This window comes from Ammospiza nelsoni, chromosome 13, assembly GCF_027579445.1.
Source record: "Ammospiza nelsoni isolate bAmmNel1 chromosome 13, bAmmNel1.pri, whole genome shotgun sequence".
Taxonomy (NCBI): Eukaryota; Metazoa; Chordata; class Aves; order Passeriformes; family Passerellidae; genus Ammospiza; species Ammospiza nelsoni.
The window spans coordinates 15,936,272-15,964,003 of NC_080645.1; the positions used below are offsets into that span (position 1 = coordinate 15,936,272).

Consider the following 27,732-nt stretch of genomic DNA (forward strand, 5'->3'; position numbering starts at 1 on the left):
TCTCCCTTCCTGCTCTCTGTTTATCCCTCCCAGCAGTGGCAGCACAGAAAAATCCCAAGGCTGGAAACAAAACCTCCAAGAACATCTATCTCATCCAGGATTGTGCTTCTCCATCCTTGAAAGATGCTCATCAAATCTCCCCATAAGAGCCCCCAGCTATGGAGAGCCCACCACCTTCCCAGCAAGGATTCTTCCCATGGCAAAGCCAAGGTGGTCTTGGCACCACGAGGGTGAGCTTGGCATTCTCATGACAGCTTGGTCTGTGAGCAAATCAAGCTTGGCCTGTGAGCATAGCCCACATCCTTTTCAGATGAATCACTCCCCACTGCTGCTGTCAACCTTGAGCCCAACAGAGAAACCTTGTTATGGTTTTTTTTCCCTGGGTTGTTTCTAGCCAAGTGGTGACTCAGCTGTCAGAGGTGAATAACTCTTCATGCTTTGTCTGAACACTCATTAACCATCCAGAGCCATAAAAAGCAATTTTTCCATAGCTCTCCTTCCACAAAGCAAGAGGGCTGACCTGAGATTTAGTGGGGAATTCATAAAGGTGCTCAATAGATCTGCAGAGTGGAGAAACCTTACGTGGTTCTGGGTCAAATGGCAGAGGGTTTTATCAGCAGTGATTGAGGGTCTGGGCAGAAGAGAGAGGCAGATCCTACCCACAGCACATAGCAAAACCTACAGCCACTGCATGGAAATCATTAACAACAAGAATCTGCTGGCCCAGGCATTTGCCTCACTCCTACGCCTGCCCTGGGCCCTGCTGCTCTTTCATTGCTCTTCTTCCTTTTCATCTTTCTCTGAAATCTCAGCAGCAAGGATTTCCTCATCCTCTCTTGCTGTGGAGATCACACGGATGGTGACTGAGTGATCAGGAGATTCTGAGGATATTTCTCCTCCCAGGCGGGTTTGTGCTCTGCGGGATGCGACAGGAGATCTCTGGTGCACTGGTGACTTCGGTGGGGTTGGGCTGACACTGGAACCCTGCAATGAAAAGTTAAAAAAAGAGGCAAAAAAAAAACCCCTTAGCAGATCCTTGCCCACTGCCCCTAACATGGCAAAGCTGGGCAGAGTTCTGTGGTTCCAGCACAGCATCTCTGCACTGGGGTGCCAGCTTGAGATCCTGGGGTGCCAGCCCCCAGAGGGGCTGCTGGATTCTATCCTGCATGTCTTGAGAAGCACAGAGAGAGGAGCACAGCAGAGATCTCCCACCTCTGCACTAACTCTTGGTGTCACAGACATCTTTTATGAAAATCCTTTCCTTAGGATTTTTTCTCCTGAGAAGCTGAGAGGCCTCAGGAACAAAGTGTAAACAATTATTATCTGCTGCTGTGGAATGCAACAGGTAGATCTGGGATTGGTCTCATGTGGTTGTTTCTAATTTATAGCCAATCACAGTGAGCTGGCCATTTGTTATCATTCCTTCCTATTCTATTCTTGGCTAGCCTTCTAATGAAATCCTTTCTTCTATTCTTTTAGTATAGTTTTAATGTAATATATATAATAAAATAATAAATCAAGCCTTCTGAAACATGGAGTCAGATCCTCATCTCTCCCCTATTCCTGGGACCCCTGTGAACACGGTCACACTCCTGGTTTGCTCCTGAAGCCTCTGGAAGGGCTGGTCTTGGCCAAACCTGGCACTAGAGCTGCTGTGAGGGAGCAGCCCCAGCCTGCCCTGTCCTCCTTTGGGATGTGGGCTGCCCCAGGGATGTGCCAAGGAGAGGGACGTCCTCTGCTCAGCAGGTCCTGCTCACCCACCAGTGGAGTCAGTTCCAGTTTATTCACCCCTCAGCACTTGTTTCAGGGCTTCTTTTCCCTCATTCAGAGCCCTCAGTGCCCCTGCTCACTGCTGCTCTTAACTGGTTATGGATTAATGTTAAACAACACATGGTTTGAGGCTTCTCAAGCCTCTGGAGGGCTGCAGAAATGCAGCTATGCTTGGCATCAGCCTGGTGTTTACCCAGGCCCAAGGTCACTGCACTCCCTGGCAGCTCCTCCCTCCCTCCCTGTGCACATCCAGATGTGATAAGTGTGCCTGGCTCCATGCTGAGAATAACAACAGCAGGGGCTGCACGGAGACAAAACTTCCCTTACAAGTTTAGCTGAGACAGCTGGAAATAAAAAAGGAGGGGAAAAAAGCACAGGGCCATTTTCCTTTTCAGCTGCTCATGGCAAAAAGCAAGGGGTTCCTGCAGAGGTGGCAGGATGGCATTGCAGGCTGTGGGCACCTCTGTCCTGGCCACCTGGGGAAAGATTTGGGGCATCAGCTGGGCTGTGGGTGCATTGATTAATTGATTCATACATTGATTAATTATTAATCATAATTATGATTAATTATCCTGTCTCTGCAGGATAGAAGATACATTCATTCATCTGTGGCTACAGCCTAGCTAGAAATTGGGCTCAGGCTTAGCACAGGCAGGAAAATATTTAATGTATTTCCCTTTTGTGTAGCAAAACACTGGCACTGCACCAAAGGCCTGTGCGAGATGCTGGGTCACCCCTTCCTGCCTGCCCACGCTTTGACAGACCCCAACATCCTGAGCTGGGTTCTTTAAGGCACCTTAACCACTCCAGAGCTGGTGGGGAGAGCACACTCGGTATCTAAGGAAGCAAAGCCGGATCTCTGCACTCCCCGTGCTGACCTGCGCCTCCTGCATCTCCTGCATCTCCTGCATGGCCTGTGCCTCCTGCATCGCCTGCAGCTCCTGCATCGCCTGCAGCTCCTGCAGCTCCTTCAGCCTCCAGCGGAGCCGCCCCAGGGGCCCCTTGCCCCCCATCCTCCCCGTGGCCGCCAGGGCAGCCCGGAACAGCTTTGGGGTCTCAGCTTTCGGGGGGATGACCAGCGCATCTCCGGGGCCTCCCTTCTCATCTTTGGGTTTGTTGTTGCTCCTCAGCATTTTCCTGCAGCGCGGGAAGGGAGAGGTGGTGTCAGTCCGGGAACATTGAGTTAGCTGGATTTTATAATGCAGAGAAACCAAGCGTTAACAGCACAAGGAGCTTTGTGTGTCTTAGCGAGGACAGAACAACCAATCTGAGCGATGCTAAAAACCAAACCAAATCTTTCCATGGATTTTCAAGCGAAGGCGCTTTGGCCGCGCTCCGTGCCCAGCTCCGGCCGCCGTGCCAGGCGGGTTTCGGCCGGCGGAGGCTCCGCTCAGCGCCGGGGCCCGGGTGCCCTCTGCCGAGGGACGGCGGCCGCAGCCCAGCTCCGCTCCGGGAGCATCCCCAGGGCTCCGCACACAGAGAAAATCCCCCCGAGACTGCGGAGCCCCGGCTCTGCTGGTTTTAAACCCCCGCAGGTTAGAAAGGAGCAGCCCAGCAGCCCAAGCACGCACTTGGCTTTCTTGCGCAGCAGCTTCTGGGACTCCGGGTAATGCACCAAAATCTCGTTCAAGTCTTTCTTCTCCAGAATGAAAAGGTTGGCGAAGCCGTGGGCCACGACGTTTGCTGTGCGGCGATTTCCCCCTCCTGCTGCCAGCAGGCTGGGAGAGACAACGCGAGACATCAACACCTGTGTTGGCAGGTTCAGAAGTGCAAATCTCCTTTACACCTCTGCACCTCTCTCTTTCAGGGGACTCAGAGTTTAATTTTCACCCTGATGGGATTTATCGTGCTGTTTTTAAAGAATGATAAAGGGAAACCTTGCATGGAGTACTGTATAAAATATTATTTGTGGGTTTGAAGGGTTAAATATTGTGTAAATATTTTACACCAGTCTGGTGTCTGCTGGGCTGTGGGGAGGCAGCAGTGTTGCTGTGTTAACAACTGGTGCAGGGCTTTTCATTCCCGTGGAAGGGAAACACCTTTTCTGATCAATTTTCCCATTCCTCCATCCATATTCCCCTGTTTACCATCCCCAGCTCCCCAGGCAGAAGACAACACGATGACAGAAACAGCAGGAAAGCTGTGATTTGTGTCTCAGCCTCTGCCCAGCATTCACGGCTCTCAGCCACAAAGATTAATTGGGATGCTGCTGATCCCTCCACTTCCCACCCACAGGCTGCATTTCCCCAGCTCCCTGACAGTGCTTCTCTCACCTGATTTCCCCAAAGACAGATCCAGCTTTCAGAGTCACCAGCACGGATTTGCCGTCGGGTCCCCCCAGCACCTGCACCTGTCCCGCCTGGATGATGTACATCTCCCGGCCTATCTCCCCCTGCAGGGAAGGGGGAGCTGGCCAGGGACACCTCATGGATGCCCAAGGAGCATCCTGCTGGCAATCCCCATGGCCACACTGCCCTCTCCAAGCTCCCAAAATGTCTTGATGGTGCTCACTCCTGAGCATTCTCATCTCAGCATCCCCAAGACCACAACTGTGTAGCCATGATGTTTTATGAAAAATCCTTTCCTTAGGATTTTTTCTCCTGAGAAGCTGAGGCCTCAGGAACAAGCTGTAAACAATTATTATCTGCTGCTGTGGTCTGCAACAGGTGGATCTGTGATTGGTCTCATGTTGGTTGTTTCTAATTAATGGCCAATCACAGCCCAGCTGTCTCAGACTCTCGGTCAGACACAAGATTTTGTTATCATTCTTCTTCTTGCTTGCTAGCCTTCTGATGAAATCCTTTCCTCTATTCTTTTATTATAGTTTTAATATAATATATATAATAAAATAATAAATCAAGCCTTCTGAAGCATGGAGTCAGATCCTCATCTCTTCCCTCTTCCTGGGACCCCTGTGAGCACCCCCACACCCAACAAGCTTTCCCCTGTTGTTCAGAGCTGCTTTGTACAAGGCCAGGGGTGTTTTTGCTCCAAATTCCCTCCCTGGAGGTGGCCCAGCAGGGTGAAGGGCCAGGCCTGGCTCTCCCTGTGCCCTGCACAGCCCGGCTGTGACTCCCAAGCGTCCCCTTACCTTCTTGCACACGTAGTCATTGGGCAGGTACACCACTGATCTGAGCCGCTTCAGCATGTCAAAGATCATCTGTCTGTCACAGCCCTGAGCCCAAACAGAGCCAAAACACGCCAGCCTCAGCGTGTGCTGGCATGGCAGGCCGTGCCAGGCAGGGCTGGGCTGCAGAGGGTACCTGGAAAAGGGCCACTTTGCTCACGATGTTGTAGTTCACGTCGATGGCGATGTCCAGCCTCATCTTGTCCGGCAGCTGCACCAGCAGCTCTGACTCATCTGTGAGACACAGCAGAAAAGTGGCTGATTCCAGCACTTCATTTGGGACTGTGTCCTTCATGTGGCAGTGGGGAAGCAGCCCAGGTTGTGGTGGCAGAGGGCAGGAGCCAGCTCACACAGAAGGGTCTCCCCCAGCCTCTGCCCACCCAGCAATCTGCAGGTCTAAATCTGAAATGGGATGGAAAATCACCCTTTGCATTATCCCTACCCTGATGGCTCCCAGAAACACACACCGACACCAAACCAGCATTTCTCCTGTCCAGGAGGGTGGGCACAGAGGTTCTGCTCCTGCCTGATGACTCACTGTAGGGTGAGCTTTGCTACTGGACACCCTCTGGCCACGATGGACAGTCACTGTCCTCTCTCCAGGGCACCTGGGACACTGGGCTCAGTGTGCTGTTAGGGATCCCAAATCACCAAAGTGCTGCTGTGACCCAGTGGCAGTCTGTAAACTCCATAGGTGGGCAAACAAGCCCCTAGACTGAAAATTACAATAAGCCAACCTCCACCCCCAAACTGTAGTACTGTTTGACAGTAACAATTCAGATAAAAAAATGAGATTCAGGTGTTCACCCTTGGAGTGGCTGGATCTCACCTAGCATGCCTTGGGAGTGCCATGTGTACTCGTACCACGTCTTCACCCTGTTCTGCACTGCCCTGGGGATCCTGTAGAAGTTCATGTATTTAATGGTGCTGTCCATGCAGCTCCGGTAGTACGTTTGTCCTGCAGTAGCAGCACCAACCACGTCTCTCATCTGAAAGGAAGAGGTGGAGAAGAACTTTAGGTTGCTATCACTTATCCATCAGCAGGTTAAAGATGTAAGCCAAGCCCTAACAACATCTGCCAGATCCTTTTTGTCTTGCACCAATGCTGAGCAGGCCTTCCCATGGGGTAAACAAACCCAGAGAATCAAACGTGTGGATCAAACCCACCAAACCCACCCCCAGCTGAGGCTGTAAATCCCCTCTGACTCCAACTCACCTGCCCTATCATGACAGAGAAAGCAAAGACCCCTGTGAAGTAGTTCAGCAGCTGGAAGACGATCTCAAAGAGGGTCTTGGGGTCTGGCAGGCCCCCGATGGTGATGAGAGTTTTCACTGCCCAGTAGTAACAGCGGATGTAGCTGGAGGAGAGGAGAAGAGGAGGAGAAGAGGCAGCTCTGAAGGCATTTCTGTTTCACCCCTCAGCACAGATTTACAGGCCAGAGCCTGCTGAGAGTAATGATGGATGACAAAAGGAAAAACTGCAGGGCTTCAGACTCCCCTGCAGGTGCTTCTGGAGATGCTACAGGAGCAGGAGAACCAATGGTCCCTCCAGGAGCCTCCACCTGGGAGGCTCAGCTCTGGTTACTCCTGGTTTCTGCTCCTCTGCCATAAAGCAGCAACATGTTTTCAGCCACATTTACACTTTTAGAAATTATCAGGGGGGAAAACATGTTTGTGAACAAATTGTTGGAATAGCATTTAAGAGAAGACATGTGTTCCCTGGTATTGGGCATTCCCTTGGGTGTTTTGTTTCCACCTGAAGATGGACACAGATTTGTATATCAAACAAAATAACTCTCTAGCAGCACCATGAACACAGGTGTGGGCATTCAGCTTGTGAGCCAAGGACTCTGCCTGTGGCATCAATCACTGACTGCACAGGGGACATTTAACACAGGTACTGCCATGGTGACGGAAGGGCTGGCCACTGTCCCCACCTCACACCTGGCTGGCCTGAGGGGCCTGGCACAGGGCACAGGGACACACAGGGACACTCCTCCATCCCAGCCTGGCAGCAGTCAGCACAGACAGGAGCAGGATTCATGCTTTGAATGTCTCCTGGTTGGCCAGGGAGCATTCCTTTGCTTCCCAGCACCAGGATCCCACTTCAGTCCCTTCAACCTGCAGCTGCTCTCCCCTTCTGCCCAGCTGCAGCCTCACCTTGCAGCACTGTGTATTACTGCACATCCCATCCCTGCTGTCCTTGCCATTCTCCCTGGCTCCACATCTTCTCCTGGCACTCCCAGCCCTTTCCTTCAGGGGTTTTCATGAACCCAGCTGCATCCCAACACCTCCCTTATTGCTCCAGCTCCAGCAGGCTGTGCTGTGTGAGACCCCCAGCCCTGGGCTGTACCTGTTTCCTTCCCCATCATAGACCCAGGTGGTGGAGCCCAGTCCTTCATAGGCTGATGCCCAGTAGTAGAGGCAGGAGTTCACATGCAGGCTGTACAGCAGGTAGGCAGTGGTGCGAATCACCCTGCAGAGAAACCCAGGAGAGAGCAGGAAGGGAGATGAGATCTGACAGGGAAAGATGTCAGGTCCCCCCTGGGATCAGTGGGAGCCTAAAGGGGTGACCACACAGGTGACAGAGCACCCCAACCCTGCTGCTGCCTCCTGCAGCCCCAGAAGTGCCAGGAAAAGCAGTTTATCTGCTGATGGCTCTCCTTCACTGCCAGCCCCCCTGCCCCTGTGGGCTGGGGAGAGCTGATCCTGCCCATGCAGGCTTTGGGAGCCTCATGTCCCACCACATCAGCCAAAGTCCATTCAGCCAGCCCAGGCACAGCAGGGAAAGAAGTCAGGGGCCCAGAACAAGTGCAGAATGAAGGGAACCTTCCTCCCCAGGGGCAAAGAGCAATTCCATGCTCCCTCCTTGCCCCCATGGCCCTCACCTGTAGATGTAAGCCTTGGTCAGGATGGCCTCCAGGCGGTTGTTGAACTCGAAGAAGGCCATGTACTGGGAGGAGAAGGAGAGCTGCATGTTTCAGGTTCCCCTGGGAGAATGCCCTCCCCATAAAACCCCCCTGCCCCTCATTTCCCTCCTGCAGCCCCTCTGCAGCGTGGACTGCCACAGGCAGATTTGTCTCCATCCTTCAGTGCCCTCCTAGTCAAACGTGAGTGATTTAGGATTGAAATGAAGCGTGTGACCTGCAAAGTCTTTGGGACAAAACTCCTCTCCATTTTGTGATCCTCCTGTCACCATGGATGGGTGTGAGCAGGCACAGCTCACCCAGGCAGCAGAGGAGCCCTCTGTGCCCTGTGCAGCTGCTGCTCTGCCCTGTGAGCCCTGGCTCACCTTCAGGCAGCGGGGGAAGCGCAGCAGGGGATTCACACCCACTTTGAAGTAGAAGAAATCCAGGGGCAGCAGGCACAGCACATCCATCTGAAATGCACACAGGAGACACCTCTGTGGGGAGCTGCAGGGGCCCTGGGGTGGGGCTGAACCCACAGGGCAGGTGAAAGGTTCAGGTGAATAAGGACAATGCTGACAAACCTTGAAGCGCTGTGACCGCAGGTAGTTCTCTTTCATGGCCTTTTTGTCAGTCTGAGGGAACGGGAGGGAGAGAGAGAGGAATATTGATTATTGCTTAGAGAAAGGAAAGCTAGGCCAGTGTGGTCATGCCTGGCTTTCCTTCTCTGCACCACAACAGGGAAGATGCTCCCTTTGTGCCTGGAAAGGGGGAAGAGCAAGCAGAGAATTCCTGGCTGTTTGCCATCTTCCCATCCTACCTTGGGACATCCTGTGCTGATTTTGCATCCCAGGAAAAGCACATCACAGTGCCAGCATCACAAAATCAGCAGGGAAACTGCCTGTCTGAGCATCTGCATGGGCATGGGAAGGCTGCACCCTCAAGGTGTGATTTTTCAGTTTGTTTAATTGAATATGGAAATGAAATCAAGGGCTTGCCTTATCTCAAGGGAGTGATCTGTGTGTTCAGATTGTAATTGCTAACACATCCTGCCTGGTGTGCTCCCAAAAATTAACCCCAGAGTTTGTTACACCCGTGCCCAAGGTTGGCACGACAAGGGTCAGTCAATGAGCCCCTCACCAGGGGCAGAGCCACCCCCTGGAGCAGCACCCTGCAGGCATCCCTGCCCAGAAACAGGAAGGCCATACAGTACTGGAGAGGATGGGACTGATTTGATAGGGAAAAATGGTGTGTTTGGCAGACAAAAAGACTGCTGGTTTGTCCAGTCAGTGTCAGGAGAGATGCTCGTGGTGTCTGGGAGTGGACAGAGCCCTGATGGCCATGGCAATGGAGAGAGGGCTCAGTTCAGAGAGCAGCAGCACCTGATGGCCATGGCAATGTAGAGAGGGCTCAGTTCAGGGTCCAGCAGCACCCTCAGGGTGATGGGGTGGGAGTGCCCAGCTGGTGCCCATGCTGGGTGCAGTGCCCTGCCACTCACAATGATGTCTCCCCCCTGCACGAACTGCAGCCGGGTCTGGAAGATGAGGATGTCCAGCAGGTAAATGAGGTCACACAGGTAATCCACCAGCAGCCAGTAGTGGATGTTGGCTGGGGTCTGGTAGGGGAAGGCCCAGCGGACGGGGATCAGCCAGCAGTTCCAGTTCCAGGCCATGACCACGAAGAACAGCCACAGCACGTACATCAGATCTGCACATAGGGAACAGCACCACCATCAGCTGGAAACACGTCCCTGCTCTGGGGGAATCCTCTGCACAGAGGGGTTTCCATCCCCTGGCCTGCCCTCAGCACAATGGAAAACCTGCAGGAAGTCTCTTGGTGACAGTGTTTGATCTCCAGCACAGAGTGAACACCCCTGGTCACAGAACACACCATGTTTTAGCAGAAAGCTTCTTCTAACTTTGCTGTATTCAGTTATATTTGCTTTTGCTCTGCTCCCACAACTCCAACTTCCCTGTTTTTGTATTTCCCCTCCAGCCATGCTGAGCTGGTGGCTGGCTGCCTGATCCCAGAGGCTTCCAAAGGACTGGGGAGTGTGAAAGACTAAGGAAGGAGCTGGGCTTCTGGGGGGTGGCCACAAGGCAGTGGAATCTTCTTTTGTGATTTTAATTTTCTGGGGGCGTACCCACACCACAGGGAAAGCAGAATGCCCAGTCCTGCTCCTGACACCCACAGCTGGAAGTATTTAGGAAAGCCTGTGCCTTGCAGAGGAATTTAAAAGTCTGAGCTTTAGTGAAAAAACTAAGTTGCTTCTTGCTTAGTTTTCCTCCCCCCTTCATCACCCTCTCTCCCCCAGTCCCAGCAGGTGCCCCCAGCCCAGGCTGTGCCCCATCACTCACTGGTCAGGGGGTCAATGCTGCTGGGGAACTGGTAACTCTTGAGGTGCTCCAGCCAGGGCCGGCGCTTGAAGGTGCAGCACAGCATCTCGCAGTAGTGATCATCCCCCAGAGGTTTGTCCCCCTCCAGCTCCCCTCCTGGGGCAGGCGCTGCTGCTGCTGCAGGTGCTGGCTTGCTGGGAGCTGGGAGAGGCCACACAGTTATTTCAAAGGGCAGAAAATATCTTCTTACTGCAGTTTTTCTTAAGGTCTTTAAACTGTTAATAAAACAGGAGCCAGAAACCACAGCGTGTACAGGGACCCACCAGGGAAACACTCCCATCCCCACCTGGACTCACATGCCACGGGGCTCTCATCATCTGAGGTGACATCAGAGTCAATGAGCTTCTCCTTCACCTTCTCAGTCCTCTCTTTGAAGAGCCTCACCAGCTCCTGCAGCCGGGTGTTGATGATGGCACTGCTCAGGCTCGAGGCCGAGCCGATGCGCTCGGGCAGGCTGGGGGACACCAGAGGGCATTGCATGGAGGTAGGAAAGGCCAGGGCAGGTTATTGGGGTCACAGAAACCTGGAATGGCTTGGGTTAGAAGGGAAAGGAAAGGCCAGGGCAGGTTCATGGGGTCACAGAAATTCGGAATGGTTTGGGTTAGAAGGGAAAGGAAAGGCCAGGGCAGGTTCACAGGGTCACAGAAACCTGGAATGGTTTGGGTTAGAAGGGACCTTAAGGCTCATCTCATTCCAACCTTTCTGCCATGGGCAGGGACACCTGCCACTAGACCAGGTTGCTCCCAGCCCCATGACCCAGTCATTATTCCCATTCTTTAACCTACAGCGTCTGAATTAGGATTTACCTGTGTTTATTTGGGTGTTGTGTACTGAGAAGAACACAAACTAGCATGGCTCCCTCTCCCTTTGGTATCCCAAAGGATATTTGGGGTGTTTGCTATTTCCACCCAAGCCCCAGGACGTGAACCCCAGGATGTGAACCCCAGGCTGATCTGGAGCCCCTGGGCTCATTTCTCACCTTTCCCTCTGCTCCTGGTCCCAGCCCAGCCCTTGGCTGGGGGATTGGCTCACCAGCCCCCTGTCCAGAGCATCCTCTGGGAGCAGTCGCCTTCTCCTGCAGACACAAACACAGACACCAAAGCTTGGCTTGGCTCCTCTCCTTCCTCTTCCTCCTCCCAAGCGTGACCTGTTTTCCATTCCCCCTTCTCCTCCTAGGGTCAGTTTCCCCTAATTTTTGTGACATTGCCTGGAGTAGTTGGGAGTGAGCCTCCTGCTCCTTTCCTGCTGGAGCCCTGCTCCTCCCTGAGTACCAACCAGCCCTTGCAGCCACCTGGCCCATTTTGCAACTCAGTTTGGGTACCTGGCAAGATGCACAGAGGGCAGGCATCATCCTGTGCTGGCCCCCAGTGCCACAGCTCCACAGCACTGCACTTCAAGGGGCGAGGACAGTGCACCAGAGCACCCAGAGCTTGTGTCCTAACTCAGCTGGGGCTCCCTTTGGCACAGATGGGTTTCTCAGGTGACTTCCTTACATGTGGGCACAAAAGGTGTCAGAAGGGAAGCTGAATAGGAAGGTAGCAGTCCCAGCAAAAATCTAGACTGGTTTGCAAGCCCAGAGCTCCAGCTGTGATGAGGAAATTGTCTCCTGCCACCACAAGTGCAGATCCCACTGGCCAAGGCACAGAATGTCTCAGTGCTGTGTGTGGAGCAGGAGGAGGAGGATGCTGAGGGAGCATCCTGCCAGCACCAATCTCCCAAAGGAATGGGAGTCAAATGGGATTCAAATGCTGTGAACCCACCATCTTTAGCTCACTGGCTCCCAGGTGTGTCCTGCTGGGAGGTGGAGCAGGTGAACAAGAATGACGAACCTTCATTTCCCAAGAAATGGGCCCTGCCAGAGCCATGTAGGAAATAACTCCAGGCTGTGGCAGTAGAAGGGATTTAGAGATAACTGCTCAATGCAGAGTTATGTCTTCTCCCTCTGGAAACACCAGCAGGACATGAGCATTTCCCTTCTGCCTCACAATATTTAATTTTTATTTATTTATGTAGGAGAATGGGAGTTCGTTGCTTTCAGAAATACCCAGTGTTGTTTTGAGGCACTCCCTGGACCCAGCAGAAGGGTTTATGTGCTCACGTGTGTAACTGTAAATGTGTTTAATGCTGTCTGTGTTTTCACTACAGGTATTTTACATGAAGCCTTGGGCTCTGCTGTCCCAGTATAAATAGCTGTTCAACAGACCAGATTTTTGCCATTTTTTTTAGCTGTTCAACAGGATTGTTGACATTTTTGCCATTTTTTAGCTGTTCAACAGACTGGATTGTGGACATTTTTGCCATTTTTTTTTTTGCTCCTTCAGGAGCAAAAACTACAAGAACCAAACTATTAAGTGAGAATGACTACAGCACCTGGTTTACAGCACAGAAAATAATCCCACTTTAGCTTTCATTTTGAATCCTCTGCAAGGGTGAGCCTCAAACAAACCTAGTGCCACCACAGAAAAAAATCCATCAGCTTCCTCCAGCCTAAATTTATAAGCTCAGTTTTAATCCTCCCTCTCTCCAAGCATAGAATCACTGAATGATCTGGCTTGGAAGGGACCTTAAAAGACCATTTAGTTCAGAAAGGGACACCTTCCAGCTAGGCCAGGTAGCTCCAAGCCCCATCCAACCTGGCCTTGAACACTTTGCAGGATGGGGCTTCCACCACTCCTCTGAAAGCTCAAACCCAGGGGAGATGTGCTTGCAAACACAAAAGCAAAAATACAAGAAGAAAATGGATTATTTTTAAGATGCAGGCTCATATCCAGCACATAAACCCTCTGTGCTCTGAACTTGGGAACAGAGACAAATGGGAATGCCCATGGCTTGGGGATCCAGCCCATCTCCAGGAGCACACACACACAGGGCTGTCCCTGACCATAAAAGCATTAAACAAAATTTAATTTAAAAATGCAAACAAGAGGCAAAGCTTTGGCCATCTCCTCTGCTGTGCACTGGGGTGACACCCACTGCACACACAGCACTGTCCAAATCTGCTGGGAATGAGCATCTCCACATGGATAAACGTGGATAATAAATGTTCCTGTGCTGGCAGCCTCAGGGGGAACTGAGACCACTGGGCAGAGCTGTACCTGGAGGATGCTGTGCCTGGGGGATGCTGTACCCGGGCAGAGGCATACCTGGGGATGCTGTGCCTTGGCAGGGCTTTGCCTGGGGGATGCTGTGCCTGGGGTTTGCTGTACCTGGAGGATGCTGTGCCCTGAAGAGCTGTACCTGGGGGATGCTGTGCCTGGGCAGAGATGCACTTGGAGGATGCTGTACCTGGGGTTTGCTGTGCCTGGGGGATGCTGTGCCCTGAAGAGCTGTACCTGGGGGATGCTGTACCTGGGAAGAGCTGTACCTGGAGGATGCTGTACCTGGGGGATGCTGTGCCTGGGGGATGCTGTGCCCTGAAGAGCTGCACCTGGAGGATGCTGTGCCTGGGGGATGCTGTGCCTGGGGGATGCTGTGCCTGGGCAGAGGCATACCTGGGGATGCTGTGCCTTGGCAGGGCTTTGCCTGGGGGATGCTGTGCCTGGGGTTTGCTGTACCTGGAGGATGCTGTGCCTGGGCAGAGCTGCACCTGGAGGATGCTGTACCTGGGGTTTGCTGTACCTGGGGTTTGCTGTGCCTGGGTTTGCTGTACGTGGAGGATGCTGTACCTGGGGGATGCTGTGCCCTGAAGAGCTGCACCTGGGGTTTGCTGTGCCTGGGGTTTGCTGTGCCTGGGGTTTGCCGTACCTGGGGGATGCAGCGCCGGGCACGGCCAGCAGGTTGGGGGCGCCGGCCGCAGGCAGCTCTCCATAGGTGCCGTGGATCTCCACAGCACGCTCTGGGCTGTCCACATCCTTGATCTCCACGGTGGGGGGGTGACCTGCTCCGAGGGGAAGGACAACAATGGCAGGTGAGGGGGGCACAGGGCCCCCCTGCAGCCAGGACGGCTCCCCAGAGCCCAGAGCTGCCCCCAGGCCCTGCAGAGTGTGGGAAGGACTCTCCTCCTCCCTCCCTTCCCTTCTTGCCTGGCTCTCCTTTCTCCTAAGCATTTGGAGCACTTCTTTATCTTTATCTTTTTTTTTTTTTTTTCCTTTTTTTTTTGCCCAGTTTTAACAGTCTAAGAGCTGCCATCTGCTGCCCTTCTGCTTGCCCAGCTTGCAGTGATTGCAGCTACTCCATCTGAGTGTTGGGCTCCTGTGGTTTGGAAAACCATGGAAATGAGGATTCCCAGCTGCAGGTGCCATGCAGGAACCCAGGATTTCCAGTGGCAAACCTGCCTCCCAGGGTGTAGAGATTCTCCTGGTTCTTCTGAATGTAAACACATGGATTGTGGCAGCCCTGAACCACACAGTGTTGGCTTTTCAGGCAGAATAAGGCACTATTACAATAAGCATTTATGGCTTCTTTCTTCTGCAGAGGTAATAACTGCTCCCTGCCACAGGCAAGGTCAGAAGCAGGAAGGTTGGATGTTTATGATGGGTAAAGAAAGATGCCAGTTGTTCAAAGGAGAACTGGGGCCAGACCCCACAGTCACTTGGCTGTGAAGTGTAATGTCTTTCTTAGCTATTTAACAAAATAAATTTAATTCCTGCAGGATTTCTTCTTTTCACACATCTGAGAGACCCCATGCACCTCCTCCTGCATCATGGTGTGAAGCTAGGGGATCAGAGTGGCTGGATTAAAAGCCTGAGAAAATGCCTGTTTGGGTGGCAAAGTTAAAATCCTGTTGCATGTAAGGAAAAGCAGCAGAATTCGGCTTGCTGGTGAAAAACAAAGCAAAGCAAAGCTGCAGAAAAGGCAGAAAGCCATGAGCAGCAAACCTGCACCTACCTCTCCTTAGCATGAGCAGGCTGCACAAATGCTGGAGAGAAAACTGTGTGTGGTGAAATTGCACCCTCTGCCTGCAGCTCCTTCAGGAGAGCCTTTCTGAGCAGCTCTAAACACACAGCATTTGCAGACACACTCAAGGCTTGGCTAAAAAGGCACATGGTGATGAGGCAGAAGCAGACAAACACGTGGGTTTTGTTCCCCAGCCTCTGTGCTGCAACATGAAGCATACTTTTATTTTTTTTTATTATTCCCCCCCCCAGAAAGCAACAAAAAAAGCAACTACTCCAGGAACCCCCCTGCACCCCTCTAGCTACACAAGGCATCAAAGCCAACATCTCTAATACCTAGTGGGGGTTGCTCCTCAGTGCAAAAATTGGGGTTGACAAGTCCAGCCTTTGGCTTGCTGGCGACAAGGACAGGGGTGGCAGCAGGGGCTCGGCAGCTGGGGACATTGGGGACATTGGGCAGCTGCTCTAGAGCCCCGTGGCCAGCAGGAGAGGGGGCCCTGCCAGCCCAGGGCTTGTCATGCACCAGCTGGAAGAGCTTGACGTCCTGGGCCCGCCTGGCCATGCTGCTAGCAGCTGCTGGGAGCTTCAAGCAAGGGACAAGGCATCTGCAGCTGCAACAGAACAGAGGGCTGTGAGAAGGGAGGGGTGTGGGGCTGGCTATGTGAGAAGGGAGGGATGTGGCACTGCAGGGATGTGGGGCTGGCTGTGTGAGAAGGGAGGGATGTGGCACTGCAGGGATGTGGGGCTGACCCGGGTTTGGGGCTGCTGCTGCTGCTCACAGGGCTGGTGGCAGTGCTGGGCATCCCAGCTCATGTTTTTCATGGAGTCATGGAAGGTTAAGGGGTGGAAGGGACATTAAAGGTTGTGTCCCATGAGCAGGGACATCTCCTGCTACCCTTTACCCAGCCTGGCCTTGAGTGCTGCCAGGGTTGGAGCATCCACAACTTCCCTAGGCAACATATTCCAGTATCTCACCACCCTCACTGGGCAGAATTTCTTCCTAATAATCTAACCTAAATTCCCCCTCTTTCAATTTGTACCCATCACTCCTTGTCCTATCACTACAGTTCCTGACAAATCAGCATTTTCCAGCATCATTGTCCTTCTGCAAGGGCTGCATGCAGAGAATCTCAGGGGTGAGGGCAAGCCATTCCCTGAGCAACTTCCTGATGCCAGTGGAGTTCTGCCAGGATGTGCCTCTGCTCAGTCAGGCTGCAATGGGAACTCACCACCTAATTTTCATTACCAACCATTGCTTCCTAAAATATTATATTAAAATCTGTTTTATGCCACTGGTTATTTCCCAAAGGGAGAAAAGTGGTAGAGAAAATACTTTTTTATCCCTTTACATCCTCCAGCTGAAGGAGAAACTCTTATTTCACATCAGGGATTGCTGAATCAAGAGGACTAAGCATTGTACATGCAGAGCTAGCTGCAGACAATGCCAATATTGCCATTGTGCTGTGCCCACAGCACAGTGGGGATGTTTTACCCTGTGAACAGCCCAGACTGCCCCTGCAGGCTGCAGAGAAGGCAGCTCCCTGCTCCCTGCCAGCAGGAGAGGAGAAGCTGGATTCTCCCCCCATCCCTGCCTCACTCCACCCCAGTCTGGCACCCTCCTGCTACCCCTTGTACCTTCAGCATCAGTTTCAGCAGCTTCAGCTGGCTCCTCTTCCACCTTCAAAATGAAAACAAAGCCATTTTAAGGAGAAAAAGCCCTTTCTGTCAGTGAAAGAGCAGCCTTGGCAGCTCGACTGGCTGCCCCATGTCCTTCCTCTCAGACTCTCAGCCTGTTCAGCGCCCACTCCTGAGGGTGAGAGGAGCCCTCTCTCCACCCACAGCCACCCCTGCTGCCCAGCTTCAGGGATGGGGACACCCAGGTGGGCAGCGTGGCCTGTGCCCAGCCCAGCCTGCCCCTGCCAGGGCACTGCATGCCCCCAGAGAAGCTCTGAGCCCCAGGGCAGAGCAGAGCTGAGTGCAGGGAGCCGAGCAGGGAGCGGTGCTGTACCTGCACAGGGGCACCTTGCAGATTGCTTATCTCAACTTCCTCCAGCTGCTCAGCCCTGGGGGCCTCCTGGGCAAGGCAGGTTTCATCCACACCCTCATCAGCAGGGGGACAAGGAGGCTGCAGCAGGGGCCTGCAAGGGAGAGAAGAAACACTGCCTGGGAGACCAGGTGAGAGGTGATGAATAAATCAGGGCATTGCATGGGCATGAGCAGAAACTGCAGAGGCAGAAAGATCCAGGCAGAATGTTTCTCCTCCTGTGCATCATTTCTCATATAATTAAAATGGGACAAATAAAAAGCCAAAATCTAATTTCCAGGCAAGGCTTTCCCACAAGAACTATTCAAATCCCACGTTTGCCTGTGCAAGACACCACCAGGACACATAATTCTCATTTTCCTTCCTGAGCAAGAACAGGCCTCAGCTCCACCATTCTGACAAAGAGACTCTCAAGACTGATTTTGTTGCTTTAATATAACTTCATAACTGAAATAAAAGCACCTCAAATGTTACTTTGTGCATTTACCTCTTGATTTGCTGTTTCCTGGCAAGAAATGCAAAGCAGGGATTTGAATTAATGAGAATTTAAAGACAGCTGAATGCATGAAAAGATTTGTATTGTTATTTTTAATAATTTCCCCCCTTAATATTTAAAATTATGCTCCCTTCAAATGTGGTCACAAATCTTTCCATCCTAAACTAGAAAACCTGTTGGTCTCTCTCTCTCTTCTCCCAGTAAACAAACACATTGAAGGATGGAGCAGCATCTCATTCACCCCACAACTGAAGCTCAAGTTTCTACAGTGAAGCTCCAGGAACAGATTTTTATGAAATACAAACATATGGGCTTGACAGTGAGTAATCATGTGTTTTCAGCTTCTTCCTGAAAATCTAGCTACTTTAGAGGAATTAACACAGAATAATATTGTAGTGCTAGGTAATAAATCCCTAAATGTTTATCTCATGTGAAATCAGAGCAAACTACTAATCTGAGCAGAAAGATGTCTCCCAATCCCATCCAGACCAAAGTCACCACCTTCCACAAGAGCTCGGCTATTTTCTACAACAGGAAAAAATGTAAAATTGTACCTACTTGTATGAAGCAGCATCAACACATAATCCTGTCTTTACATTCAGCTCTGTAACACTCAAAACAATCCCGGTTGCCCCGAATTAATGGGCATTGTTCAAACAGCACAGCCCATCTCCGGAGCCGGCTGCTCCCGCCTCCAAAGGCGCAGGAGGGGCTGCGGTTGCCACGGGCGGCCGCGATGGAGACGGAGCCCGAGTCACAGGAGACGCTCCTGTCACCAGGTGCCGCGTCAGCAGCGAGCCCTGGGGCAGCCGGTTGGCCAAAGCATCCCTCCTGCATGCCATACTTCCTGCCTGCCATCCCTCCCGCATGCCATCTCCTCCTCATGCCAACCATACCCAGCACATCCATCCCTCCTGCCTGCCATCCCTCCTGCATGCCATCCTCCTGCCTGCCATCCCTCCTGCATGCCATCCTCCTGCCTGACATCCCTCCTGCATCCCTCCTACATGCCATCCCTCCTGCATCCCTCCCTCACGCCATCCTTCCTGCATGCCATCCCTCCCGCATGCCATCCCTCTCTCCTGCCATCCTTCCTGACATGCCACCCATCCCCAGCACAGCCATCCCTGCCCAGCACACCCATCCCTGTCCATCCTGCCACGCTGGGAGCTCTGCTCTGCCATGGCTGTTTCAGCCTCTCCAGCTGGAGAATGCACTTGAAAGAAAAGCTGCAATCACACTCGTTTCCAACAAAGCCCTAAAGGCAACAGGAGCCACTCACTCTGCACTCTCCTGCTGCTCCTCCTCTTTCTTATCTTCCTCTTTCCTCTTTTCCTCTTTCTTCTTCTCCTTCTCTTTTTTCCTCTCCTTCTCTTTCTTCCTCTTCTCCTCTTTCTTCTTCACCTCCTCCTTTTTCCTCTTCTCCTCTTTCTTCTTCACCTCCTCCTTCCTCTCCTCTTCCTCTTCCTTTCTGTCCTCCTCTATCTTCCTCTCCTCTTCCTCTTCCTTCCTCTCCTCTTCCTCTTTCTTCCTCTCCTCTTCCTCTTTCTTCCTGTCCACCTCCTCTATCTTCCTCTCCTCTTCCTCATTTTCCCTGTTCTCCTCCTTCTCTTTCTTCCTCTCCTCTTCCTCTTTTTTACGGTCTTCCTCCTCTTGCTTCATCTCCTCCTCCTCTTGCTTTTTCTCCTCTTCCTCATTTTTCCTGTTCTCTTCCTCTTTCTTCCTCTCCTCCTCCTCTTGCTTCCTCTCCTCTTCCTCTTTTTTCCTCTCCTCTTCCTCCTTTTTCCTGTCCTCTTTCTCTTTCTTCCTCTCTTCTTCCTCCTCTTTCCTGTCCTCCTCCTCTTGCTTCACCTCCTCTTCTTTCCTCTCCTCCTCCTCCTCTTGCTTCACCTCCTCTTCTTTCCTCTCCTCCTGCTTCATCTCCTCTTCTTTCCTCTCCTCCTCCTCTTGCTTCATCTCCTCTTCCTCTTTTTTCCTCGCCTCCTCTTCTTCTTTCTTCCTTTCTTCTTCCTCTTTCTTCCTCTCTTCCTCCTCCTCTTTCTTCTCCTCCTCCTCCTCCTTTTCCTCATCCCCCTTGGCAGTGTTTTGGGAGCACAAACAGATTCTGGAAAGGAGAAGCTCATGAGTTGAAGCCCCCCAGCTCTGAACACACTGCCCAGCCCTTGGGCAGACCCAGCAGGGTTTCTATGGCAGAAGCAAGGGCGAAATATAAAGGGACAATTTCCATTTCTGAATGGCATTCCAGCTGCACGCACCACTGCTGGGAACAAGGTCCAAAGCCTCTTACCCTGGGGCCAAATTCTACTCACAGGAGCCCAAGCAGAGCCTCCCTCACCTGTCCTCTGCAGGGCACTGTGAGCATTGCTCCCGCGGCTCTGTACTAACCAAAACTGAGACATCAGGAGAAAAAGATATTTGCTCAAGCACCTTTTGGATCCTGCTGGGGAATCCCCCCTTTTTGGAAACACACTTTGGCTGCCAGCACCAGCCCTTGCAAGGATGGATGCCCAGGGACAGGCTTGTCCCCTCCCATGGCCACCACACTGGCCCATCAACAGCATCTCCCTTCCCCTACCTGGATTCCTCTTCCTGAGGCTCCTCCTGTATGGTGGGAAGGGAATGAGCATCTGCCTGCAGCTCAGCCTGGTGAGCCCAGGCTGTCATCTCTTCATTCATCTGCCCGTCCTCCATCTCTTCCAGGATGAGATGGGTTTCCTCCTGCTCCCCAGGGGCTGCATGAACTGAAACAGGAATGGGGAGAGGGAGGTGATGAAGGGACAGGGACAGCAGCAGGCTCTCCAGAGGCCAGGGCAGGTCCCAGGTTTGCTCCTTCTTGGTTTCCAGGAAGACCTTCCTTGGAAGACCTTCTTGGTCTTCCAGGTTTGCTCAGTGGGGCAGTGCTGGAGCAGCTCTCAGCCTGCCCAGAGCTGTGCAGCCCTGCTGCCCCTGTGTGGAGATTCTCAGTTCAGTCCAAGAAAGAACAGAGACAATTTCTCCCAGGCTGAGCCTGGGAATTGTAGAGGAAAAGAATGAAAACAGTTATTATCTCTCTTTCTGTAACCACTGTTTATAGTTATGGTTCCCACAGTGTGCTGTTCATAGTACACCAACAGTGTGAGATGTTTCTACTTTGAGACCAATCAAGGATCACCTTAGTGAGTCACATTATAAAAGACCCACAACTTTCATTAAAGGGGCCTTCTGATCCACCTGAAGACTGAAGTCTCTCTTTCTGTCCCTGATTCAACAGCCTCACCCCTGAGCTGGGCTGCACAGGTACCTTGGGCCCCTTTGCAGAAGGAAGAAGAAAATTCCCCATTTTCTGCCAAGCACAGCCAAAAACTCACAAAAGTCTTGAGCAACCTGGTCTAGTGGGAAATGTCCCTGCCCACAGAAAGGGGGGTGGTGCAGCTTTAAGGGCCCTGCCAACCCAAAGCATGCTGTGATTCTGTGAAAGCCACAATCCTCTGCACACAGATGAGTGCTGGCTGCCCTGCACACGCAGCCTCCTCCACCAGCAGTGCCCTGGCCCATCTCCAGGCCATGTTTTGATCTCTTTGCAATCTGGAAGAGCCCACAGCCTTTTCCCCTTTGTGAATTTCTGTCCCAGCACAGCCCAAGGGCCCTGGATCTGCAAGACCCAACCCAGAGCCCCCATCACAGCACTCGAGCACCATGTGCTGCCCACTCTGAGCACCCTCCCAGGCAAGGAACATCCCCACAGCACTTCCCAGCATCTCTGGGGCAAAACCCCCAGCAGGTTACTGGGGGCTGTAAGCAGCTGCAGAGTGAGGAGTCTGCGCCAGGAGGAGCCCTCTCCATGTCCCAGGGGTACCCATCCTGCCAGGTCAGGCTCACACCAGAGAAACAGGAGGAGGAAGCACATCCGCTCGCTGGAAAACCAGTTTATTTTGAGGTCTGCCTGACAGCAAAACTTACATATCCACAGCAAAGCTAATAGGAAACGTGCAAACTGAACTACAGAAAGGCAGGAAACCCAGGCAGTGTCATATCTATGGCTTGTTTACCCACCCCATGGTGTCCACAATGCCTTCAGCCCATTCCCTCTGGATCTCCATTAATTAAAACATGGGGCAGCAGTCAGGGAAATGGCTTCTAAAGCACACCATGGCTTTTGGATACATTATATGAAAATGTGGTAAATACTAAAACTGTCCTGGTACAAGCAAGATTCATTTTAAACGCAGGGATTGATCTCAAGGGGTCTCCTGGCTCACAACTTATTGTTAGAGTTGCCTGGATGATCCTAAAGAGATGCAACAGTGGGAGATCTCAACCTGGCCTGTCAATACATCAGGGGCCTTATTCAAAATATGGAAAAAGGCTTTGTACCAGGGTCTGTAAGGACAAAGGGCAGCAGTTTTAAACTGAAAGAGGAACATCCATATTGGACATAAGGAAGGAATAGTGTGCTGTGGTTGCCCCATCCTGGAAGTGTTCAAGGCCAGGTTGGGCAGAGCCTGCAGCAACCTTGTCTAATGGACAGTTGGACCAGATCATCTTCAAAGGTCACTCACAACCCAAACCAGTCTGCTGCTCCAAGGTCTGTATCCAAAACCTGGGGTGTAGGGGCTCCCACCCCCCATGTCTGCCTGCAACCTCTGGGCTGGAGACAGCCCCTGGAACCCCCTCCCTGCTGGGACATTCCTGCTGCTGCAGGTAGTGCTGAAGCTCTCAGCTTCAGGAGGGAGCAGCCATAGCTGGGGGTAAGGAGAGTCTGGGGTAAGTTCTCTCAGAAGAAGAGCCTGGGCAAATATGTTTAACCATTAACTCCAATCTATTCACCTAGAGATTAGCCTCACCCTCCTGATTTGCTGCTGCAAATCAGAGCCCTTTCCACTTGCTGGGAGGAAACACTCAGTTATGGAAGAAAAGCAACAAGGAGATGACAAGAGCTTCAAGAGGTTTATAACATTACACCCCAGAGGCAGAAGTTGTCTCAAAGAAGCCTGGAGATTTCAGCTGGGGGTCTTGGGGTGAATATTCAGATGTTGTGGGGGCATTGAGAGGGCCAGGAGTGCTGGGAGACTGCAGCAAGAGGCTTTCTGCCTCTGAGGTGTCCTGAGTGATGCTTTTCTACCATCCTGTAAATTATAGCTCCCATCTCACAGACGCCATCCCGCAAAAGCAGCAGCTCCAATTCCCAGAGCAAAGAGGGAGCCAAGTTGGACAGCCCTGGGGCTGGGTCCCTGTGCCAGCCTTGGGTCCCCACTGCCCCAGCTGGGAAGGAGCTGGACACCTTTTGCAGATTCCCCTTTGCTTGTCCTCCCCAGCTGTGCTTTCTCCTCAGGCTGGTCTCTTTGGGGTGTGGGAAGGGCTGGTTTGCCACGGTCTTCGTTTTCCGTTTGTTTCAGAGGCGCTAAGCCCCTTTGCCCCCTGAAACAAAAGGAGAAGGAAAACATTAATGAGCGTGCTGGCAGGCTGGTGCCAGGGCAGATCTCCTGCCTGACCCTTCCTTGGGCCAGTTAAGGGACCTGGAGATGCCTGAAGGCACCAAAGCCAGCTGGGCACCAGGGCTGTGCTCACCCAGCACACCCAGCAGCATCCCTGGCTCTGCCTCTTCCTGAGCTCCATGGCAGCACACAGGGCTCCAGTTTGCACAAACACATGGAGAAATGCCTTCCCCCAGGATTTCCCTCTCTCAGGTTCTGCCAAGGGGCTGTTGGCCTGTGGGAACAACTTCCCAGCATATCCCTGGGGGAGTTCATTTTCCATGTGCCTCAACTGTCCCTGCTGCCATCAGCAGCTCCCACAGCCCAACCAGCCACTCCTTTCAAGGGACAGCACTTGTACAGGGGTGTGTAACCCTGCCCAGACCATCCACAGGGGCAGCTGTGGCTCTGCATTTTGCCCAGCATCCCTCAAAGTGGCTGCAGTGGGGAGCCAAGCCCCCCCTGCCTGCAGAGCTGGTGCTTGATGCCCTCCATGGGCACACAGCAGTGCAAACCCTGCAGGTTTTCCCACAACCATGCAGATTCCATTCTAAAACATCTAATCTCAGCATTTTGTTTTCCTGGGGTACCTTCCTAGACATCTCACACCAGGCTTGGCAAACACCAAAAGAAAGAAAGAAAGCAGAAGTTTTGAATTCCCTTGTAATTCTTTGATCAAATCCCTCCAGCTCCAGCACAGCTCAGGACAGACCTTGATTTCAGCACTAAATCCCAGGACCTGAGGGTGTGGGATGCTGCACCAGGAGACTCCCTCAGCCTGAGTTTTACCAAGCCCACAACACAGCTCAGCAACAGCTCCCTCTTCTCAAGTGTCAACAACCTCCCTTGGCTTCCCTGGGGGGTTCCAGGGGCTCCTGAGGTGGCACCCAGGGCAGACCAGGGGACAAAGATGCCAGTGACCCCTCTTCCCAGTAACCCAAGCCAATAATGAGCTTGGCAGTCAAACCATCATGGAGAAATGGAGCCATCACTTACTTTGTTCCACAGGACTCGAGGTTGCGGTGGGCACTCCCTGTCAAGAGGAGAAGGAAACCACGAGACACTGCTCATTTTCAGTAACCCTTAATTTTTACCCTCAATGCCCCATTTTCAGTACAGGTAGCCCTTTCACTCTAAATACCCCATTTTTGTGGCAAGCTGGATGGTTTGGCCATGGCACGAGCATCCTGCTCAGGAGCACATAAATGAGTTTGCCTGGGGGCGAGAGAAGGAAAGGAGAGCTCTGTAAAGCTGCTGCTGCTATTCCTTAGAGCTGGGACCACACCTGCATGAGATGCCAAAGCCTGGACACCAGCCAGGGCTGCATAGAAAGGCAAGGGAACAGTAAAGAAAGCACATGCTACAGGATCTCCTGCTGCACAGAAGCCAAACACTGGCCTCTATCAGCTAAGCAGGTCATGGGGACTTGTTCTCTTGACAGAACTGGGTGACAGCCCAAAGCACAGCAGGTCCCAGCACTGACCTAGTGACATCTGCAGGGCAGGGGACGCCCTGATTGTCAGGGATGTGGTGTTCCCGTGCTCTTTCCCTGTCCATCAGTCAGCCTACCTGTGTGTCCTGCTTCTCCCTGGTCACCGGCTGTGGCATCACCTTCTCCAGCCCCTGGACAAACCAGCTGAACATCCTGCAGACAAGAAACCCCTGGTAGGACTGGCAGCCAGAGCCTTTCTCCAGCCTCAGCTGTCCCTGTGGCCCCAGAGCCTGGCAGAAGGTGCCATGGTGGTTACCTGGTGCCATCCATACCCACGGGCTGAGGGCTCAGGGCAGCCCCCGGCTCCGGCCGGGCCTGGGCCGCCGCTGCCTTCGCTGCCACCGGGGCACTCGGAACGCCTGCAGCGCTGGGTTTCGACTTCGCCTGGGTTTTAGTCCCTTCTGTGCCTGCTCAGGTTTATTGGAAAGAAGGAGGATTGGCAATGGAGCTGTCATAAATCGTTGGGAAGTGGAGCAAGCCAAGAAGGGCCACCCTGTCCCGTGGAGGGACAGGCCTCAGGGGCTCCCCTGGCAGCCTGCCTGGGCGAGGACATGGGCACATGGGGACACAGGCTGTGTGGGGCTGTGCAGGGATGGCAGGACCTGTGTCCCCACCCCTGGGACCTGTGTCCCCACCCCTCCTTCACTCCTCTTGGCACAGAGGGAATCCTGGCCATGGAGACGAGGGCAGCCCACCCCAGCCAGGCCCAGAGGATCAGATCGCTCACCTTCCACCGCGCCTTCACTCTTCTCCTTCGGCTCTGTCTGCAGAGGGACAGAGGGACGGATGGATGTGGCAAAGCACTGCCCGCGGCCTCAGGCCAGCCCAAGTGGACATGTCCCCAGCGCAAGAGGACCTTCATGCTCAGCCTTTCATGCTTACCCCCACATGCTCAGCCCCACATGCTCAGCCTCACATGCTCATCCCCACATGCTCATCCCCTCATGCTCCTCCCTCATGCTCATCCCCACATGCTCAGCCCCACATTCTCAGCCCCACATTCTCAGCCCCACATGCTCATCCCCACATGCTCATCCCCACATGCTCAGCCCCACACATCACTGCTCTGGTTTCAGCCCCACTGCCCTGACAACAAGCAGTTGACCCAGACAGCAGCGCTGCTGACCCCAGCCCGTCAGTCCCAAAGGGAGGGTCCTCCCTGCATCAGGATGGAGGAATACCGGGACAGCACCCAGAGGTTTCTTTGTGCTCTGCGGAATTCCCCTGGGTTTTCCTCCCCAAGGTCCCAGCTGGGGTGTGCAGAGGATGAAGGCAAGGAGCTCACCCCATTCTCCTCTCTGCCCGGTAGCCCCCGCTCCTCCCGAGCTCGGCAGCGCTCACCTCCGGCTTTTTCATCCCTTCTGGCTGCGGCAGAATCCTCTCGAAGCCCTGTGAGAGCCAGCTGAGCACCCGCTGTCCTGCCCTGCGGGGAGAGCGCCGCGCTCGGGGAGCTCATCCTGCTCCCTCCTGCTCTCCTGCATCTCCCAGCTCATCCTGGTCCCTCCTACCCTCCTGCACCCCCCAGCCTGGCCGGGCACCCACCATTGCTCCGGGGAGCTCATCCTGCTCCGGGGAGCTCATCCTGCTCCGGGGAGCTCATCCTGCTCCCTCCTGCCCTCCCGCATCCCCCATCCCGGCCGGGCACCCACCACTGCTCCGGGACGCTCTCCAGCTCCCCCTCGGACGCGTCCTCCTCGGCATCGAAGGGAGTTATCTCTGCAAGGAGAGCGCTGCTGTGGGCATGGGGAATTGCACTGCTGGCAGCTCCAGGTGTCCCCATCAGCCAGCGCGAGGGGACAATAGTGCCGGTGTCACCAGCCGGGGGGTGGGATGGGGAGTCCCAGGATGCTGCACACTACAAACTCCCAGCTCTCCTTACCCAGACCATCGTCGTCCTCATCCCCAATGACCTGGACCTCTGTCTGAAAAGCCAAACATATTGTCTGAAAACCTGATAGCCCAAGAGAGGGATCACCCCACTGGGTGGGGAGGGAAACCTGCCCTTTCCCAGGGATGCATGAAGGTAGAAACCCATGCAGGGCAGGTTTAGTGCTCACAGTTACACGAGGAGAGTGATAAGAAGGGAAAAAGAAAAGGTAAGAAGAGGCAGAAGCTCAAACATACCAAACCATTTCCCAGATCTGTCTCCTACCTCATCAGCAACGTCGATGCTTGTCTCGAAGCTCTTCCCGAGTGCCTGCAGCCCTGGGGCTGGGGCTGGCTGGGGAATCACCTTCTCCAGCCCATGGGAGAGCCAGGAGAGCACACTGCTCCCCACACTGCCAGGGAAAGGGGTGAGTCAAGCTGGGAATGCCATCCAAGGCATCCCCAACAAAAAGCAAAATCCCAAGCAAATCATGCTGCACAAAGGGTGCAGGAGCTGTACCTGTCAAACACAGAACTCGAGTCCTCAGAAGCCACAAAGGTCACTTTCTTTTCTGTTTCTTCAATAGCAGCAGGGGAAAATAAGACAAGCTCCTGTCAGCACTCTGGCAGCCCCAGGAGGCCAGGCAGGAGTGGACAGGAGGGTAAAGGAGCACTGACGTGCAGCCTGAGCCATGTGGGGCTTACCCTCCGTGCGTGCCCGCTCAGCAGCATCTGTGGCGCCAGCAGCCTTTCCTGTCGGTGCCTTCAGGACAAAAGGCGGGAGGAGTCAGAGAATGAGGCACAGGGGACACTGTCCCTGTTCAAAGGTGGCTGCAAACCCCGGGGACTCCCCATGCTCCTGCAGGAATGCATCCCGGCCCCCTTCCCTGCTGGGGATGCTGCAGAGGCACCAGGCACCTCTCGCCATGCTCACGGTGTCCCCATCGCCCCCCAGGCTGGCTCCCTGCTCACCTTGGCTGGCTGCACAGGGCTCTCCTCTGCCACGTGGGGCACCGGGGGCTGGGGCACCACCCGGTCAATCCAGCCCATCATCCCGCTGGCTGCGGGCGCTGCCCGGGCTCTCCAGCTGGCAGGAGCCCAGCACGGGGTGCACAGTGCCCAGGAAACACCAGCTGCTCACTGGGCTGGCTCCTGGGCAGCCCAAGAAGGTCCTTGGTGTCCTTCTGTGTCCACGTCCTGCTTGGGAAACACGGCACTGCAGCACAGCCAGAGCAAACCCTGCTCAACCCTCATCCCTCACTGCTGTTGTGAGCAAAATAAACACTCTGTTTTATTCTCACCATCTCAGTTAAACTTGCTTTTCCTGAAGGTAGCTCCTCAGTTAGA

At 53.5% G+C, this 27,732-nt stretch overlaps 1 protein-coding gene across 1 annotated transcript; it reads right to left on the bottom strand.

Annotated features, from left to right (window-relative positions):
- Positions 1 to 771: 771 nt before the first annotated feature.
- CNGB1 (cyclic nucleotide gated channel subunit beta 1) lies at positions 772 to 27,438 on the bottom strand. The gene is made up of 32 exons (XM_059481220.1): positions 27,358 to 27,438; positions 27,099 to 27,148; positions 26,906 to 26,977; positions 26,672 to 26,798; positions 26,399 to 26,441; positions 26,169 to 26,235; positions 25,805 to 25,942; positions 25,215 to 25,283; positions 24,597 to 24,672; positions 24,024 to 24,060; positions 20,150 to 20,447; positions 19,465 to 19,678; positions 18,857 to 19,425; positions 17,043 to 17,172; positions 16,670 to 16,712; positions 13,944 to 14,076; positions 11,179 to 11,274; positions 10,496 to 10,653; positions 10,161 to 10,340; positions 9,302 to 9,510; positions 8,388 to 8,438; positions 8,190 to 8,276; positions 7,786 to 7,850; positions 7,251 to 7,373; positions 6,114 to 6,255; positions 5,727 to 5,886; positions 5,034 to 5,131; positions 4,862 to 4,945; positions 4,044 to 4,162; positions 3,342 to 3,488; positions 2,703 to 2,907; positions 772 to 984 (listed from the first exon to the last, which is right to left on the bottom strand). The coding sequence occupies exons 1-32, from the start codon at positions 27,436 to 27,438 to the stop codon at positions 772 to 774; spliced, it is 4,284 nt and encodes a 1,427-aa protein (XP_059337203.1).
- Positions 27,439 to 27,732: the final 294 nt, after the last annotated feature.

Excerpts from the sequence above, each read along its gene's own strand:
- CNGB1 (XM_059481220.1), bottom strand. The coding sequence starts at position 27,438 with ATGATGGGCTGGATTGACCGGGTGGTGCCCCAGCCCCCGGTGCCCCAC. Across the intron at positions 26,236-26,398 it reads TGAGGACGACGATGGTCTGG|AGATAACTCCCTTCGATGCC; the intron begins GTAAGGAGAGCT and ends CTCTCCTTGCAG. Across the intron at positions 985-2,702 it reads AGGCGATGCAGGAGCTGCAG|GGTTCCAGTGTCAGCCCAAC; the intron begins GCGATGCAGGAG and ends TTTTCATTGCAG.